The following is a 15,151-nucleotide window of genomic DNA, read 5'->3' as shown; positions in this document are numbered from 1 at the left end:
GTTGTGCACTTTTGAGGACATTCCTCTTTTTTCTTGTTTCATGCACAACAGTTTCTCTTTGGGCTCGACTGTGTGAGACGGATGATGCCAGTCCCAGACACAAAAGCCAGCGTGACTAAAAAGGGATTCTCTCTCTTTCGCCCCCTCTGCCCTGTTTCTTCTTGATTAGCTGCGAGGGACAAAGTGCACTCGATGGATATCACCATGGCAACAGGAGGACGAGGGCCCTGCCGGCCCATTACACACCTGCGCCCTGTTGCATGCCGTCTCCTCAACGTGCACAGTGCCAGTCGACATATCACAGCGCCCCATGCTAAGGGCAATCTGGGCAGAAAGCACAGCCATGAAGTCTAAATTTTCTAAATTTGTCGCCGTGCTGAGCATCACTGCCAACGTATGACTCTGAGCATGGGCGGGGGGAGGGGTGGGGTGGGGGTTTGAAATGTGTCTGTATTAGAGGAAAAGCTGGTGAAGAGCACTGCAGTTATTCTGGTTTCGCTGATGGGAGCTGCGGTCAGAAAGCCGGACACTTGACCGGAGTTGGAAGCCGAAGCGTGTTTGTTTAAAGATTTCGTGCATCACCCACCAACGCAGCTATATCCACCGCACGCCTGTCTGATTCAACTAATTGGCGAGTACTATTATTGATAAAAAAAAAAGAAAAAAAAAAAGTGTGGAGCTTGACAGCTCTTTAAGGGAAAAATCCTGAAAATACACCCACACCGCTCTATAATGGGGCTGCTTTGAAGCCACATTGAACAAGCGAGAGAAACATTTCTGGAACCATCTTATTAAAGAGACTGTGATCAGACCGAACAGTCGTGATTCATTACAGGAAAAAACAAAAGGCATCATCTGTTATCCACCTCTAGAGATCAGAAAACTACCTTGCACGATCTTCCCTCCCACTTTGATTCTCAATTCTGAATCACTGAAATCACTGAAAGATTTCTATGTCTGCCACCCATATCTGAAAGCTGGCACTTGTTCTATGTCAGTTTTACACATCCGAGTAATTTGAGATCGCTCCTAATTCCTGACATGTTTCAAAACATAATCTTGCTCTTCTCACACGAAGCTGTCAGTGATCAGTTGATCAGTGGCCGAAGTGAGCAGACATTGTGACATTGATTTGAGCAGATTGCTTCAAAGTCTTTTGGATAATTTAGATGAAAGTTAATAAAGAATTCTGAGAGTTGGTGTGTTTCACAAGAACACAAGTTTTGTAAAACTGAAGGATCTCCTTCATGGATGTCACCAGCAGTCACAGCGGATCAGTCTTTGCCAGGCGATGCCAGATAACATTGATCCTGTGGAGGAGAGTCCATGAAGGGTGGACTTGTGCCGGTCCCCGGAGGCTGTGGATCCATTATGTGTTGTCTTAATCCAGTTCATTAGGCAGGACTTGAGCTTGCTGCTTTCAATCAGTGTGTCCTGAAGAGCAACACAACTCCTTCTCCAAGAGGATTTCCACTTAACCCTCAGGCACTGTTATTTAGTTATTTACCCAAATTTCTCCTCTTTATCTGGTCACTGTTTTCCCTAGAATTGAGCACAGTAAGATTCGATATAATGAAGTTGAAGTGTGTTGCATTTGATTTTAAGGATAAATGTCAATTCCCATAAAATAAAAAAAAAAATACTATAATTCATATTATTTCAGCTTTTTGAGGTTTCCGTCAGAGCTTGTGTGATCTCGTAACCTGCAGAGCTATGCTTTGGAAGGAATGTGCTGTGGTGGAGTTACTCAAGGTCTGGTCGCCGGTTGTGGAGATAATCACAAGTTTCACCTTTTTTGTCCAGGTAGACAAAAGGTTGCCCTTCCTGTGGCTTTAAGGTTACACAGAGGAAAACATTGTGAGCGTTGTTTGTGCTGATGCATTTATTAGCAGCCGTTGTGAGATCGACTGAAGATTGGAAGAAGCTCCTGAGGTGAAGCGGCGGCCGTACTGCACTGTCGTGGTGAAGAGGGATCTGAGCTGTCTGTTTAAAGGTCGCTCTGCGTCTGTGTTCCCACCCATGAACTTTAGGTCACGACCAAACGAGTGACGTCTTGGACGCAAGCGGCTGAAATGGGTTTCCTCCAAAGAATGGCGGGCATCACTCTGTCTGATAGAGTTCAACCATCAAGTCCCTTCTCCTTTACACTGAGAGGAGCCAGTTGAGGTAGTTCATCTAATTAGGATGCCCCCCAGTTGCATCCGTTCAGAGGTTTTTCAGGCACATCTGACTGGGAGGAGGACCTGAGGTCGGCCCAGGACTTGCTGGAAAGATTGTGCCTGTGGTTTGGTCTGGGAGTGGCAGTGGCTTGAGGTTCTGCTGGGAGAAGTTGCATGTGCCGGAGATCTCTGGGCTTTTTTGCTCATCGTGCTGCCAAAAGAAAGATTGATAATGTTATACTTGGTACTGGAAGCACACACTGATGGGAACACACACAACCTGTGTTATCTTCTACCATTTCATCATACGTCGTGTAGATCAGAAAAATCCTCCCTTTGAAAACTCAATGCCAAGCAGTGAAAGCATTGATTTTCTCATCATCGTCCATTTGAAGACTATTTTTAGGCCATATTAAGATGGAATAGATGGACCAGCAGTGCTGGCCAGATGTTGGCCAGCACTGCTGGTCCATCTATTCCATCTTAATACAGCTGATTGAACTTCTGAGAATGACCCTGTGAAGCCTCCTTATGCTCTAATCTGCTCTATAAATCACAAGAGGACAGGTCTGGCTCTGAATCACGGCCCTCTGGAAGTGAACTGGGATAAATTGCCCAGACTTAGATATGCATGAGTATAATTACAACGAATAATTCAAGATGTTCGTTCCGGAAAATGATGAGGAATGGCGTTGTGGAACATCTGAGAAAGAAGAAGTGGTGAGAAGCTCTTGGCAAACTGATTAACAGCTTGTTTTTTTTTTTTTTTTTTATCAGTTATTGTCTGCATTATACTTTTTAGAGTTTAAACAAATTTGAAAAGGACAATTAACTTGAAAGAACTTGGAGGAGAAACTAAACTCAGACCAAATTCTGAGATTGTGTCTTTAGAATCAAGTTGTAAGTCGACATTTGTCCAGTTACAAAACCTTTGTCTTTAGAGAAACTTAAAGTGAGAAGAGTTGTAATGCAAACCCTAACAACCCCAAAACTTGCTCAAATATTTAGTTGTTCTTTCTGTGATTACCGACACATTAAGTCAAATTTCTTATGTCCTTTTTTTTTTTTTTTATTGTGAGTCAGTGCAGGTGTACAGATAGAAATCTCCTAAGTGGAAGCTGATGTGGACGGACACAAAGTGGATGTGGATGAATTAAACGCCCCCCAGTCAATCGGATAAACACACTGCCTCAAGCAGCTCCTTATAATGAACTGGGAACTGTACTGACTGTGGCTTTGGGGGAAATCAAAACCATTTGCTTTGGACTCATTCTGAGTTTTCTGAGCAGCATCTAGTGGCCGCTTAAAGAGCTGCAGCAAAAAATAATCCACAAATTGTGTTTGAGCTGGTAGAAACTCAACTTTATGCTTTGACGGTAAAACCACAAGTCGTCTCGTAGACGAGCAGCCTCATGTAGGTCTTGTGAAATCTGGGCCGAAGAATATTAATGTAGGCCTTAATACTGTAGCTCTGAAATGGATTAATAGTTGCTGGTCATTTTGGGGACAAGTGTAGAAGATGGTGTACTATCATTGGCGTCTAGAAACTTGTGATGAGAGTCAAATAAATCTAATCTTTCTGTGTGAAACAGTTTGGTTAATTGGAGTAAACAGAGACGCTATAGTTCCAGTTCAGAAAGCAGACATCCACATAAATCCTTTATCATATCACGACAAGGCTGCCAACACCATTTGTCTGTCCTCTCCCTTGCAAATGTTCCCATTTTTGTGTATCCACACTTTGTCTCTCTCCCCGATCCCCTGCTCGACACAATATGCATCATGGGAGTAATCACATCAGCGCAGACCAGCCGCTGGTCGTCCCGAGCTGCCTGTTAAATGGAGCCCGCAGTGTGATTGAGACGAGCACTCTGACGCAGAGAGTATTTATAGACGAAAAGCCCGAAATACCGCGTAGGAGTGTCGTTACGCAATGCACTCGAAAGCAAACCCCGCCAAACGATAAACACACACATACATGTCAGTTTTCCATAGCTAACGAGATTATACAATTATAATAAATCAGGAGAGTTAATTGAGAAAGACAAATTAAGACTAATTTCAGTCATTCTGCTTTGCATTTCGTGTCCCCACACGCCCCTCAGAGCAGAACTTCTTTGAAATTATCACTGCTTTCGCAGATCCAGCATGCTGCATGGAAACATGTTTCGTTTCAGATAGCATGCTGTTAAGGTTGAAGAAAAGAGTTTTCACAATTGAAATACTTGTTTTTTCCCATCTTTTTTCCCTGTTTGAGCACTCCTCACTGATAAAATACATTTTACTGCCCTGTTGGGAGAGACTCAAGCTTCACACTCGGTCTGGAATGACAGACATTTTCGTTTATTGAGTCAGGAAAGTGGGTTGATACAGAAACGGTCCTCAAATACTTGGACTGCAAAACAGAATGGTTTAGTCAACTGGCTGATTCAAAAGAAGTGTCGTGGTTTGAGCTGTTGCCTGACAGCCATATTGTTCCTGGTTTAAACTTGGTTTGAAAAGCAGGGTTCACGTTGGACCGATCAGGTCGAATACAGACTGATCGTGCACACGCACAATACTGTCGTAGTAAATAGTAAAAAGTAAAAAGTAAGCGTTTTTGTGGTCCTTTGTATTTATCCTGTCTTTTTGAGTGTCTACATGTATGCAGACGTCTTCTCCTGGTACACTCCTCACTGTAAATCATCACTTTGACCTTGATCATTTGCTTTGATGTTTCACAGATCTGAATCTGTTTGGAATGCCACTCACTTCTTCGAAAAGCATCCAGCCGAATCTTATTACAGTCTTGTAGATAAAAGCATTTTTTATGCCCAAATTTTCTCTTGTAGTGCACATGGAAAAGCTACTCAGTAACCCCGAGGCGTGAAGAGGGAGCTGGATTATCACAGTGTGCTGTCAGTATCTCCGCTTTGCCTCGTGTGCTGAGCGGATATTTATGACTCGGGCACACAGACGGATAACAAACCAAATGCAGCAGTGTTTTCTTGTATGTGACACAGCGTGTTTTGAGTCTCACGCCGACTTCTCAGCCTCACACATCGATCAAAAGTGCTCAGAGTTTTCATTTTCCCCAGACTGCGACTGGGGATCAATGCACGCTGCCACTACCACTAAAACAATGCCGGGTATCGAGCGGCCGTCTGAGGATGCGGACAGATGTGATGCAAACTCTATTTTTAGCAGGGTGCTCCCTTCAGAGGGAAAGGTTGTGGACAAGGCAGGAGGATGCACGTTTTCCTAAATATGGAGCGGGTTTTACAGTGGTTGCGTGAGCGTGACAACACAACTTTTGAAGAGCATTCATCCAAAAGTGCTTGCTTGCCATAGCTGATGTTCAGAGCATGTGTCCGGTTGTGGTTTGACTACAAAAGCAAACAGCAGCACCCTCTAGTGGCCCGACATGATGTTTTCGGCTTCTGTGCCATTTTCGTGTATGTGGACATCGTTTCAAAATGTTGCCATGTGGACGTGAATCTTTTATGAAAATGATTTTCAATCGAAATGTTGTCGTGTAAACAGGAAATGAGGCCTGGCATTGAAATGGTTAAAACAGCTGCTTCCACTTGATTTATGCGCTCAGTGCATTACATAAAACACGATGTGAGAGGAACAAAGCAAATTAAGATGTTTATGTTACTGTGGGATGTGTGAAGTTAAAGTGTATTCCTTTTTTCACAATCCTGACCAATTCTAGCTCAAACTGTGCCCATTTCAATATCTGACACCATTTTTATCAGTTTATCAGTATTAGCTTTACAGCGGCAGGAAGAAATCCCCAAATGTTTCCCAATAAAGGGTTAAGTAACCTTCAGTGAACCTGACATTTTCCAACTTTTGCCTTTAGAGCCTGACATAAAGATGACTTTTATGCACACTTCAATAGATTTCTTCGCGCTACATTATGTCTCTGAGCGGCGGCGTTCACTTTCATCAGCGTGTGTGAGAGTTTCTCGGATAAATGTCACCAAGCGCTTCAGAGCGCCGCTGCCAAAGTATTCCACTTTAAATCTGTCCTTTGACGCTTTCTCAACCCACGGCTCCATTTCTGAGACGGCCTCCCGCCAGCTTCTCCCACAGCTCGCATTCACACTACCCACTGCGCGGCTTTTTAGGAGGAAGTATGACTGAGTGAAACGATGCCACCTATGTTTTAGAGTCCAAAGAGGGGAGTTGATTCAGATGTGAGTGAGCAGAACTTGTCAAGGCTTCGAAAGTTGTTGGGTTTTATCTGTGTGTGTACACACACACACACACATCCTACCCACGACTGTTTGACAGAAATTGTGTGGTTATAGAAGATGCACCTATTACCTGGCATAAACTAACCGGATGATGATGACACACTTTGATTGTATTTTATTCTCCGAAAGGTCACAAAGCGCCACGTCCACACAGGCTGTTTTCACTTGTGCTTAAGACACTACTTTGGCTCACTGATCCCGTTCGCCTTCTTCGTTCCTTTGCTGTACACGTTTTCTTTAGACCTCCCTGAGTAACCTTTAATTAGAGGTTGTGTGAGTGGCGCTTGGCTAAAAGTGTGTGTTTTATCTGCACACAGATGGGATGTTTGGGAGGTGTCACTCCGTTCCGGTGAAGGAGGTTTACACCTACGACGTGTCTCCGTCTGTGGTGCAACGCTTCAGGAAGCTGCTGGAGAAGCTGTCCAACAGAGGTACACATACACACACACACACACACACACACACACACACACACACACACACACACACACACACACACACACACACACACAGTTGAACTAGTTTAGTTATTATACTGTGTTTGCAAATGTGCACATCGGTCCATTTATATGAACAGATGCATTAAATGTGTGTTAATGAAAAGAAAAGTTACTGCCTTTACTTATCGATTTCTCACAAAAATGTGATTTCTTTTGCCACTTCGGAGCAGCGCACAGAATATATACTGCTTTATAACAATCACAACTGCAAAAAATAATAGCTCATTTAACTACGCTGGTAATGACAAGATGTATGAAAACACCATGATTAGAGCAAATATAATAACTTGTCATAATTGTGTCAAGCTGACCGACAACAACACGCTGGTGATGAATATAACCTACATGTACAATAAGCTCATCTTTTGTGGTATATTGTACAATATCTCAGTAAGACCTTTTTTATCTTTCTTTTACTTAATGAACTGTTTTTAGAGATAATTTGACCTCAACTTCGAATTTCTTTCTTTATTTCAGTCATGGTTTCAGACATGAACTTCTGGTTTACAGTTTTCTGTCGTGGCCCCTTTAAGAGATCTTTTCCTGTAGTGACGCAGCTTGCTGTTTTTTTTTTTTTTACACTCGTCACATGATCCGCCTGTTCCTCCCAGAGAAAAGAAAGGGAGCCATTTAAAGACAGCATGGCGCAGCTGGACCAGGACATCTTATCTTGTTCGATCTGTCTGGATCTCCTGAAGGATCCGGTGACGATCCTCTGTGGGCACAGCTACTGCATGAAATGCATTCAAGACGCCTGGGTGGAGGATGGGAAGAAAAGCTTCAGCTGCCCTCAGTGCAGGCAGACCTTCACTCCCAGGCCGGTCCTGGTAAAAAACACCATTCTTGCAGCTTTGGTGGAAGAGCTGAAGAAGACTGGCCTCCAGGAGGACCCCTGCTATGCCGGATCTCAGGATGTGGCCTGCGACTTCTGCTCCGGGAGGAAAATGAAAGCATTGAAGTCCTGCCTGACGTGCTTGGTCTCTTTCTGTGACCTGCACGTTCGGCCTCACTACCAAGTGGCTCAGTTACAGAAACACAAGCTGGTGGATCCGTCCGAGAAGCTCCAGGAGAGCGTGTGCTCTCATCACGATGAGCCCATGAAGATGTTCTGCCGCACGGACGGGCAGTGTATCTGCTACCTCTGCTCCGTGGACGAGCACAAAGGCCACGACACAGTGTCGGTGGCAACAGAGAGGACGGACATGCAGAAGGAGGTCGGCGTTAGTCGGCAGAAAATCCAGCAGCGAATTCACGAGAGTAAGAACGTTCTGAAGGTTCTCCAGCAGGAGATGGAGGCCATCAATCACTCTGCCAAAAAAACGACAGAGGACACGGAGAAGATCTTCAAGCAGCTGATCGATTTCATCCACCAGAGGAGCTCGGATGTGAAGCGGCAGGTCAGATCCCAGCAGCAGACGGAACTGAGTCGAGTCCAGGAGCTCCAGGAGAAGCTGGAGCGGGAGATCGCCGAGCTGAAGAGGAAGGACGCCGGACTCGAGCAGATCTCGCAAACGGACGGCGATATCCAGTTTGTGCGGAGCTACCATTCGCTCTCGAGCGTCACCGAGTGTGTGGAATTACCGAGCATAAAAACTCGCCCTCTGCAATACTTCGAGGACGTGACCACAGCTGTGTCGGAGATCCGAGATAAGCTCAAGGATGTTCTGACTGAGAAGTGCTCAAAGATCACACGGACAGTGACTGAGGTGGACGCTCTCCTGTCCCAGCAAATGAGGACCAGAGAGGAGTTCTTACAGTACGCATGCGACGTCCGAATGAATCCAAACACGGCTCGTCCAGGACTGCTCATCTCTGACGGGGGGCGTAAACTCACCACCAACGAGGCTTTTCAAGAGCTATTTTTTAATTCCTCTTCAAGGTTTATTCACACTTTTCAGGTCCTGAGTTGGAGAGCTCTGACCGGGCGCTGCTATTTTGAGGTGCAGTGGGACGCAATAGTATCAATCGCTGTTTCATACAAAGACATCAAGAGACGAGGCGCCTACAACGAGTGTGTGTTCGGACACAACGACAAGTCCTGGGCTTTATATTGGCTGGGGAAGTACGAATTCCGGCACAACGACGTCAGCGTTCCAATTCCGGGCAAGTCGTCCTTCAAAGTCGGCGTGTTCCTGGATCACAGGGCGGGAGTCGTGGCCTTCTATGACGTGAGCGACACCATGAGGCTCATCCACAGGGCGCAGACCACCTTCACTCAGCCGCTGCACGTTGGAATCGGACTTCATTTCTCCGGGGGAGACAACGCAGAGATATGCGAGCTGGTCGGGCCGGAGTGAGCATGCCATGGCAGCACAACAAGATCTCCCCGTAAAACCCAGCACCTCGACACGGAAACTGAGCTGCTGGGTTTTATAAATGGACTCATCAAAAACCTACAAAGAGAAACACACAACTTTTATTTTTGTATTCAGCGAAGAACTGATTTGTCTCGTAAAGTTACTTTTATCTCATGTGATTCCTTTTCTCTGATTCTTTCCCCTCACCCCAACCGCCACCTCTGAGCCTGCCTCGGCAAAGGGTTCTTCCGTTTAAAAGGGAGTTTTTCCTTTCCAGAGTCGCCTTTGCTTGCTCATGTGGAGCCGTTGGCTTTTCTCTGTAAAGGTGCTAGTAATGACTGTGTTTGGTACTACGTACATAAATAAATGAATTGAATTGATCCTGTACAGCCTGATGCTGAACCTTCTCAGTGCACCATAAAGTCGGTGTGATTTTAAGATGATACTGCCAAAAAAATGGGAATTTTCTTTTTTGTTAAAAACCCATTGAATGTTTTGCAAGTAATTTATTGCAATTAATTGAGGATGACATTTGAAGTTGTCTGCATATTTATTTAATTTCACCAACCAACAGCCAAGAATGTGAAGCCTTCCAATAATATAATGATTTTAATTAACATTGTAACTAAGAAACTATGAGAGAGAAAAAAATACAGCTATGATTGAGAAAGCGCTGTCTCTTTCCTTTTTTATAAAGAGCTGCTGTGAGCCCATGCCACCACCAGAGGGAGCCACAGACTTGAGTAAAATCCCAGTGGGAAGCTGTGACCATTGCATTCACTTTCATCATGCCAACTTGAGTTGAGCCTTTCATGCCTGCAGCCACTCTGGAGAAAAGACAGAACTGTGTCAAATAAAGTACACTCCTTGCTTTGTTAGCTGTTTTTTCCCCCCTAGTACCTTGTCTTTATTCCACCTGATTCACTGCACTTCCTCCCATCCCTTCACAGCAGATGGGGGGAAAAAAACAAAAACAAAACAAAAAACACTGGCTCCTTTGGTTTAATTCACCGAATCGGCACTCAGCAGGCGAGCTGGAGAAATATTCCGATTTCACAGAGAGGCGACGAGTTTGGAGGCATTTGTCAGCTGCTCTGAAGTGAAATGAATTATGCAAATGAGGTGTTTTTGCCCCGGCTGTCTGCCGAAGCCATTAGGGAGGACAAAACTCTAAAGACGCTGAGGCATCTGCATTTCAGGCCCTGCCAGTCTGCTGAAAAGATAACAGTTTGTTCAGTTTGCAGCAAGAAGTCCACACTGAAGAAGTCACGTCCGGTGGAACAAACCCGGGGGCTTTTCAGGGCTTTACAAGAGAACGTCGGTAACACTGTGGGGCTTCAGTGAGGCGTCCTCAGGTTCCGTATAGTTCCTCATCATGCTGAAGTGAGGTAATGGTAAGAGAAGTGTACCTGCGTCTTGAGGTTTGCTGGTTCGAATCCCAACAGGCCATCTTAGGCGTCTCTGTCTCTGTGTTGATGTGGGAAGCAAACGTTAATGTTGGTAGTGTATTGCTCTCTGCATACTTGTGTATATAGTTTCACTAAAAAAAAAAAGCAACCAATAGCACCAACTCGTGGCCTGGCATGCTATAATCGTTCTCAGCATTTCGTCCGTTTCCATGTAGACACATCGTTTTCAAAATGCTGCTGCTTAACGGTGAAGCTTTCTAAAATGATCCTTTACGAGCTTTATTAACACTGCAGGCAGGACTATTAGATGGGCAGTAAGCTGTAAATTACCCACTTGGTGTGGAGAGCTCGTCATTCACCCCTGCATTCATCTGCAGGGTCATGTTTAACTCCGGGGGGGTTAGGCCCTCCTGCGGTGTGGTTGTGGCTCAGTCGGTTAAAGCGGTTCGATCCCTCATCTCCTTCCTCGCCGCTTGTGGAGATGCCCTTGGGCAAGACACTGTGCACAGCACCTTACATGGCAGCCCCCCCACCAGCGGTGTGCGAGTGTGGTTGTATATGTGAGTCGGTGCATGTGACTGAGATGTGTTGTGCTATAAGTGAAAAGTCTTTAAAAGACTCCTGACCTTTGCACGGCAAACTAAAGCCTGTGGGGATGTAAAGCTTTTGAAAAGCAACCTGACCAGGGTCACCGCTTCAGTTCGACCATCCCTGCGCCATCCTAGAGGGACTCCAACAGCAGCAGACTGCTGATTTAATATGATCAGGCATTTGTTTACGGTGCCTGTGCAGTGTCCTTGATGTCGGTTCCATGTTGGCAACGTCGAGGTTTTCAGGTTTTCACATGTTGCTTCAAACAAAAGACGCAAACCCAAGAGAAGAAAACCGACGTTTCAGACCTTCATCACCTCCCGGCTGGATTACTGCCTATAGCACAGCTCTAGTCAAGACCATCTAACACGAGACTGAATCATTGCAATCTCAAGCTCTCAAGACCAGGACAAGACCAAGTCTTTAAGGGGCAGAGACAGAGTAGAAAGCAAGACCTTGAAAATATGTTCTTGAGACCTGGACTGCTCTCAAGCACTACAACACTCTGTAGACCTGTCTGACGTTCCCAGTTCAGAACTGGACGGGCTCCTGTAGAAACGAGATTCAGCTTCAAGGATTTTTATCTTCCCCAAACTCTTTCAACTCATCTTCATCCACCTCCACTGGTTCCAGTCAAAGCTCACATTGCCTAAAAACCTTTCTCTAGAATTGTCGTAGTGTTTCCTGCAATTTAAGGCTGAATTATAAGGTTCTGCAATATTGATCGCTCAAATTCAATCAGCATCTTTCTGGATCATCTTTTTTTTTCTTCTTCTTCTTGTAGAAATACACCTCAAACCTTCTGAGGAGCAGCCTCACAACTGTGAGAGCCTCTTCGTGGAACATCACTGGCAAAAATGGACATTTCTCTTTGAGCCTCATCAAAACAGTTTGATGGTAAATACCAGTCTGAGAGTAAACAGTGATTGAGTGGACGCTGTGCCGCTTCACGATCCACAACATACCTTTAATCCACCAGCAGACTTTTCAGTGAAATGCCATCCTGGTAGACACTGAAAAAAATAGCCGCTGTGTAGGTTTTAAAGTGATAAAACTTCTGCTGGGTTCGCCTCCAAAAGGGAAACGATGATCGTCCTACCAATAGTTCAAGTAATAGCTTTTTTCCCCCCCATCCTTTCTTCCGAGTGCCGGCGTGAGATGACTGACATTGTATTTCCATGCTATATAAATAAATGAATTCCTCAGCTTTTTAAAACCAGAAAAAATGTGGTTTTTATTCATGCCCAGGGTGTGATTGTGATAAAAGCAGAAGAGCGGATGGCGCGACGGTATAACACATTGTATTGAAACACAAAGCCTCATTTCAACTTCATCTTTCATTAAAAATCTATACAATAAATCTATTGATCGTTGTTTTCAGTACTTTTCAGCACTTCTGCTGTTACCTGTTTTGCACACGTATCAGTACTTTGTCCAGAACTAATCTAAGTACATAATGGGATTACTGTCATCACCTGTGGTGTTTGATAGTTTTGATGAAACGAGCACCAAACCAAAGGGCGGCTCAATGTTTCATCCTTTGTTTGTAATTAGTGTGACTCCACTGAATGTCAAAGTTGGGGATTGGCCCTTTTTTTTTGTTTTTGTTTTTGTTTTGTTTTTAGACAGAACGCAGATAAATCCTTCTGAAAACAAGAATATTAAGTGGCAGTTGAGCTGACCCCACAGCTCCGACCTCTGACATGCAGTTTGTTTCTTAGAAGTACAGGAGGTCCGGCATAAAAAAAGGACCTTGAATCAACTCATTCTGTGAGCCACTATCACAAATTACACATGTTCCTCGAGGGGATTCACAATCTGTTGCGCGCCCAGCGTGCTCCCGCCCTCCTCCGTCTCCCACAATCCCTGGGTTTTCATCTCCCGTTGTAATTCGTGGCGGCCCTGTCACCGCCGACTCTCGGCTCTCCATGTGAGATGTGAAGGCATCTGCCCGTGTGCTCGCTCCCATCGGCCGGTCCTGTGCCGGGCTCGGCCTGTGAGAAGCAGAGAGGCTCTGAATATCCTGGCAGGGGCTCCGGCGTTTATTAACCTGTCGTGTCAGATGCCGTCTGTTCGCCCGCCGCTAACGCCCGTTTTCTCAGCCACTACGGCTTCCATTAAAGGCTCGGTTTATGGTTCTTTGATGGCGAAGCTGGCCCGACATGCTGCGCAGCTGTTAAAGAGAGGCTTGTGCCTGATTTGTGGCAGTTGGGCTTGTAATTCATTTTGCGAGGGTGAAAAAGAAAAAGTGTCCGGGCACTGAAATGCTCCGTAATGAGAAGAGCTCATTAATTAGATTCACTGCTGACCAAGGCAGAAGTGCAGATTCAGTAGTTGGAAAAAAAATGTGTTGGTTGACTGAGTGGTTTGCATCTTGTGCTGCGCTTTAGTTCAGCAAACAAGCTGGTTTTCTATAGAAAAGCGCAGAGAAGTATGAAACATTTAATTTTGTAGCACATAGCACACTTGGGATGCTTTAGGTGACTAATATCTCTGTTGAATACGCTAAAAATGAATCTAAAAAGAAAATTTAAGCCCAGAAAATCTCAATTAGAAAATCTAAGTTTAATGTTTAACATTTTTGCAGTTCGCAATTGAAATCAGACGTTCTCCACACTAAAACTCGCAATAATGGGACAGTAAAACCAGAATAAGTTGCTTTGTTTCACCACTAGCCACTGATGCTCCTCATTCACAGCAGACTTTACCTTCGTACGATCTGTCAGCTCCTCCGTCCCTTCATTGCCGAGCTTTCTACATTTTCCTTCCAGTTTGACTCAGCCTTTCATTTGCTTGGCGCCAGCCAGCTGATGTTCTCGCTCTCGTTCGCAGTCCTCGGTGGAGGACCCACACCACATCTGGAGCCGCAGCCTGTATCGCCCCGATCTTTCGGCGACGTCATCGCTCATCTGCCAAACGCCTCGGCTCGTGCGGCGCTCTGCGCAGTGCGGCCATATTTCCGGTAACATTTCGTTCCGCCACCCCATCTGGTGCTGGCGCCTGCTGCTCTGTTCACTTGCCAAAAAGCTGTGTTTGGATGCATGTTAAGCATAAGAAACAGAACGTGAGCGCCCGAGCAGCTCATCAAACTTGTCCTTTTGTACACTTGCTGAAACGCAAAGAGATTTTTTTTTTTTTCTTGGGAGGGGGTTGAGTTTTGGTTGCTGGTGCCGATACTCAACACGCGCCAAGTCCAGCAAATCCACTGGATTGTGAGAACCAGATTCATGTAAGAACCCTCTGAAGAGAATGAGAGACAAAAATACCTAATCAGTCTACCTCACTGAAGACTAGTCTTGCTCAAGGACACGTTGACACACAGGGGGATCAAACCATTTTTCATCTATTTTATTCCAGTTCAACTCTTGTATATGTTCAGCAAACACTGCTGTCATGTAAATGGACAACCAAAACGCTACGAAGGTTTCAAATGTTTAGTTAAAAACTGTGTTTAATCAACTGTTTGACTTAAATAAGTCTAAACAAGGAGTCGTTAATCTTAATCCAGCACACATTTTTAAAATTGCGGGAGACATTACAAGTGTATCGACATGCCGGCTTTGACCCCTGACCTCTCACACTTGGGGAAAAAGTCAGTCATTCAATGCGACCTCCGCTGGAGTGAGCGCCCCGTGGAATGAGAGGAACGGTTCTGGAGGTTGGTGTGACTGAACCGTGCTGGTTTCTGTTTAATCACCGAGCCAGTCACCTGCTCGCCGAAAGTCTCCAAGGACGCGCCGCTGTTTGCCTCGTCTCCTCCGCTAATGAGTGACCTAATTCGTTTGGGGAAAACACTGCACGCTCCGCAGTTTCTCGCCCTTCGTTCTCAACCCTTCCCGCCGCTATCAGCCGGGTTTTCTCATGCGCGACGCTCGCCGTCTCTCAAGTGTTTCTTCTGCGTTGGGAGTCTGTTCTTTTCCGCCGGCGTGAACGTGGAGAGGTTTGATGCTG

General features: G+C 45.3%; 2 protein-coding genes across 2 annotated transcripts in view; both read left to right on the top strand.

Annotated features, from left to right (window-relative positions):
• The window catches only part of LOC115405050 (receptor-type tyrosine-protein phosphatase N2), a 43,456-nt gene that overhangs the window by 12,226 nt on the left and 16,079 nt on the right, over positions 1 to 15,151 (top strand). The window contains 1 exon segment of the mRNA XM_075410465.1: positions 6,721 to 6,834. Within this exon segment, the coding sequence (XP_075266580.1) occupies positions 6,721 to 6,834 (114 nt within the window).
• On the top strand, positions 7,531 to 9,720 carry LOC115405047 (tripartite motif-containing protein 16-like). Its single transcript, XM_030114472.1, has one exon. It carries the CDS (start codon positions 7,545 to 7,547, stop codon positions 9,198 to 9,200), a length of 1,656 nt encoding a protein of 551 aa, XP_029970332.1. The 5' UTR covers positions 7,531 to 7,544; the 3' UTR covers positions 9,201 to 9,720.

This window comes from Salarias fasciatus, chromosome 18 (assembly GCF_902148845.1).
Source record: "Salarias fasciatus chromosome 18, fSalaFa1.1, whole genome shotgun sequence".
Taxonomy (NCBI): Eukaryota; Metazoa; Chordata; class Actinopteri; order Blenniiformes; family Blenniidae; genus Salarias; species Salarias fasciatus.
The sequence above is the reverse complement of the archived record's forward strand: the minus strand, read 5'-3'. Positions and strand labels throughout refer to the sequence as shown.

Coding starts and splice junctions, on each gene's coding strand:
- LOC115405047 (XM_030114472.1), top strand. CDS start 7,545: ATGGCGCAGCTGGACCAGGACATCTTATCTTGTTCGATCTGTCTGGAT.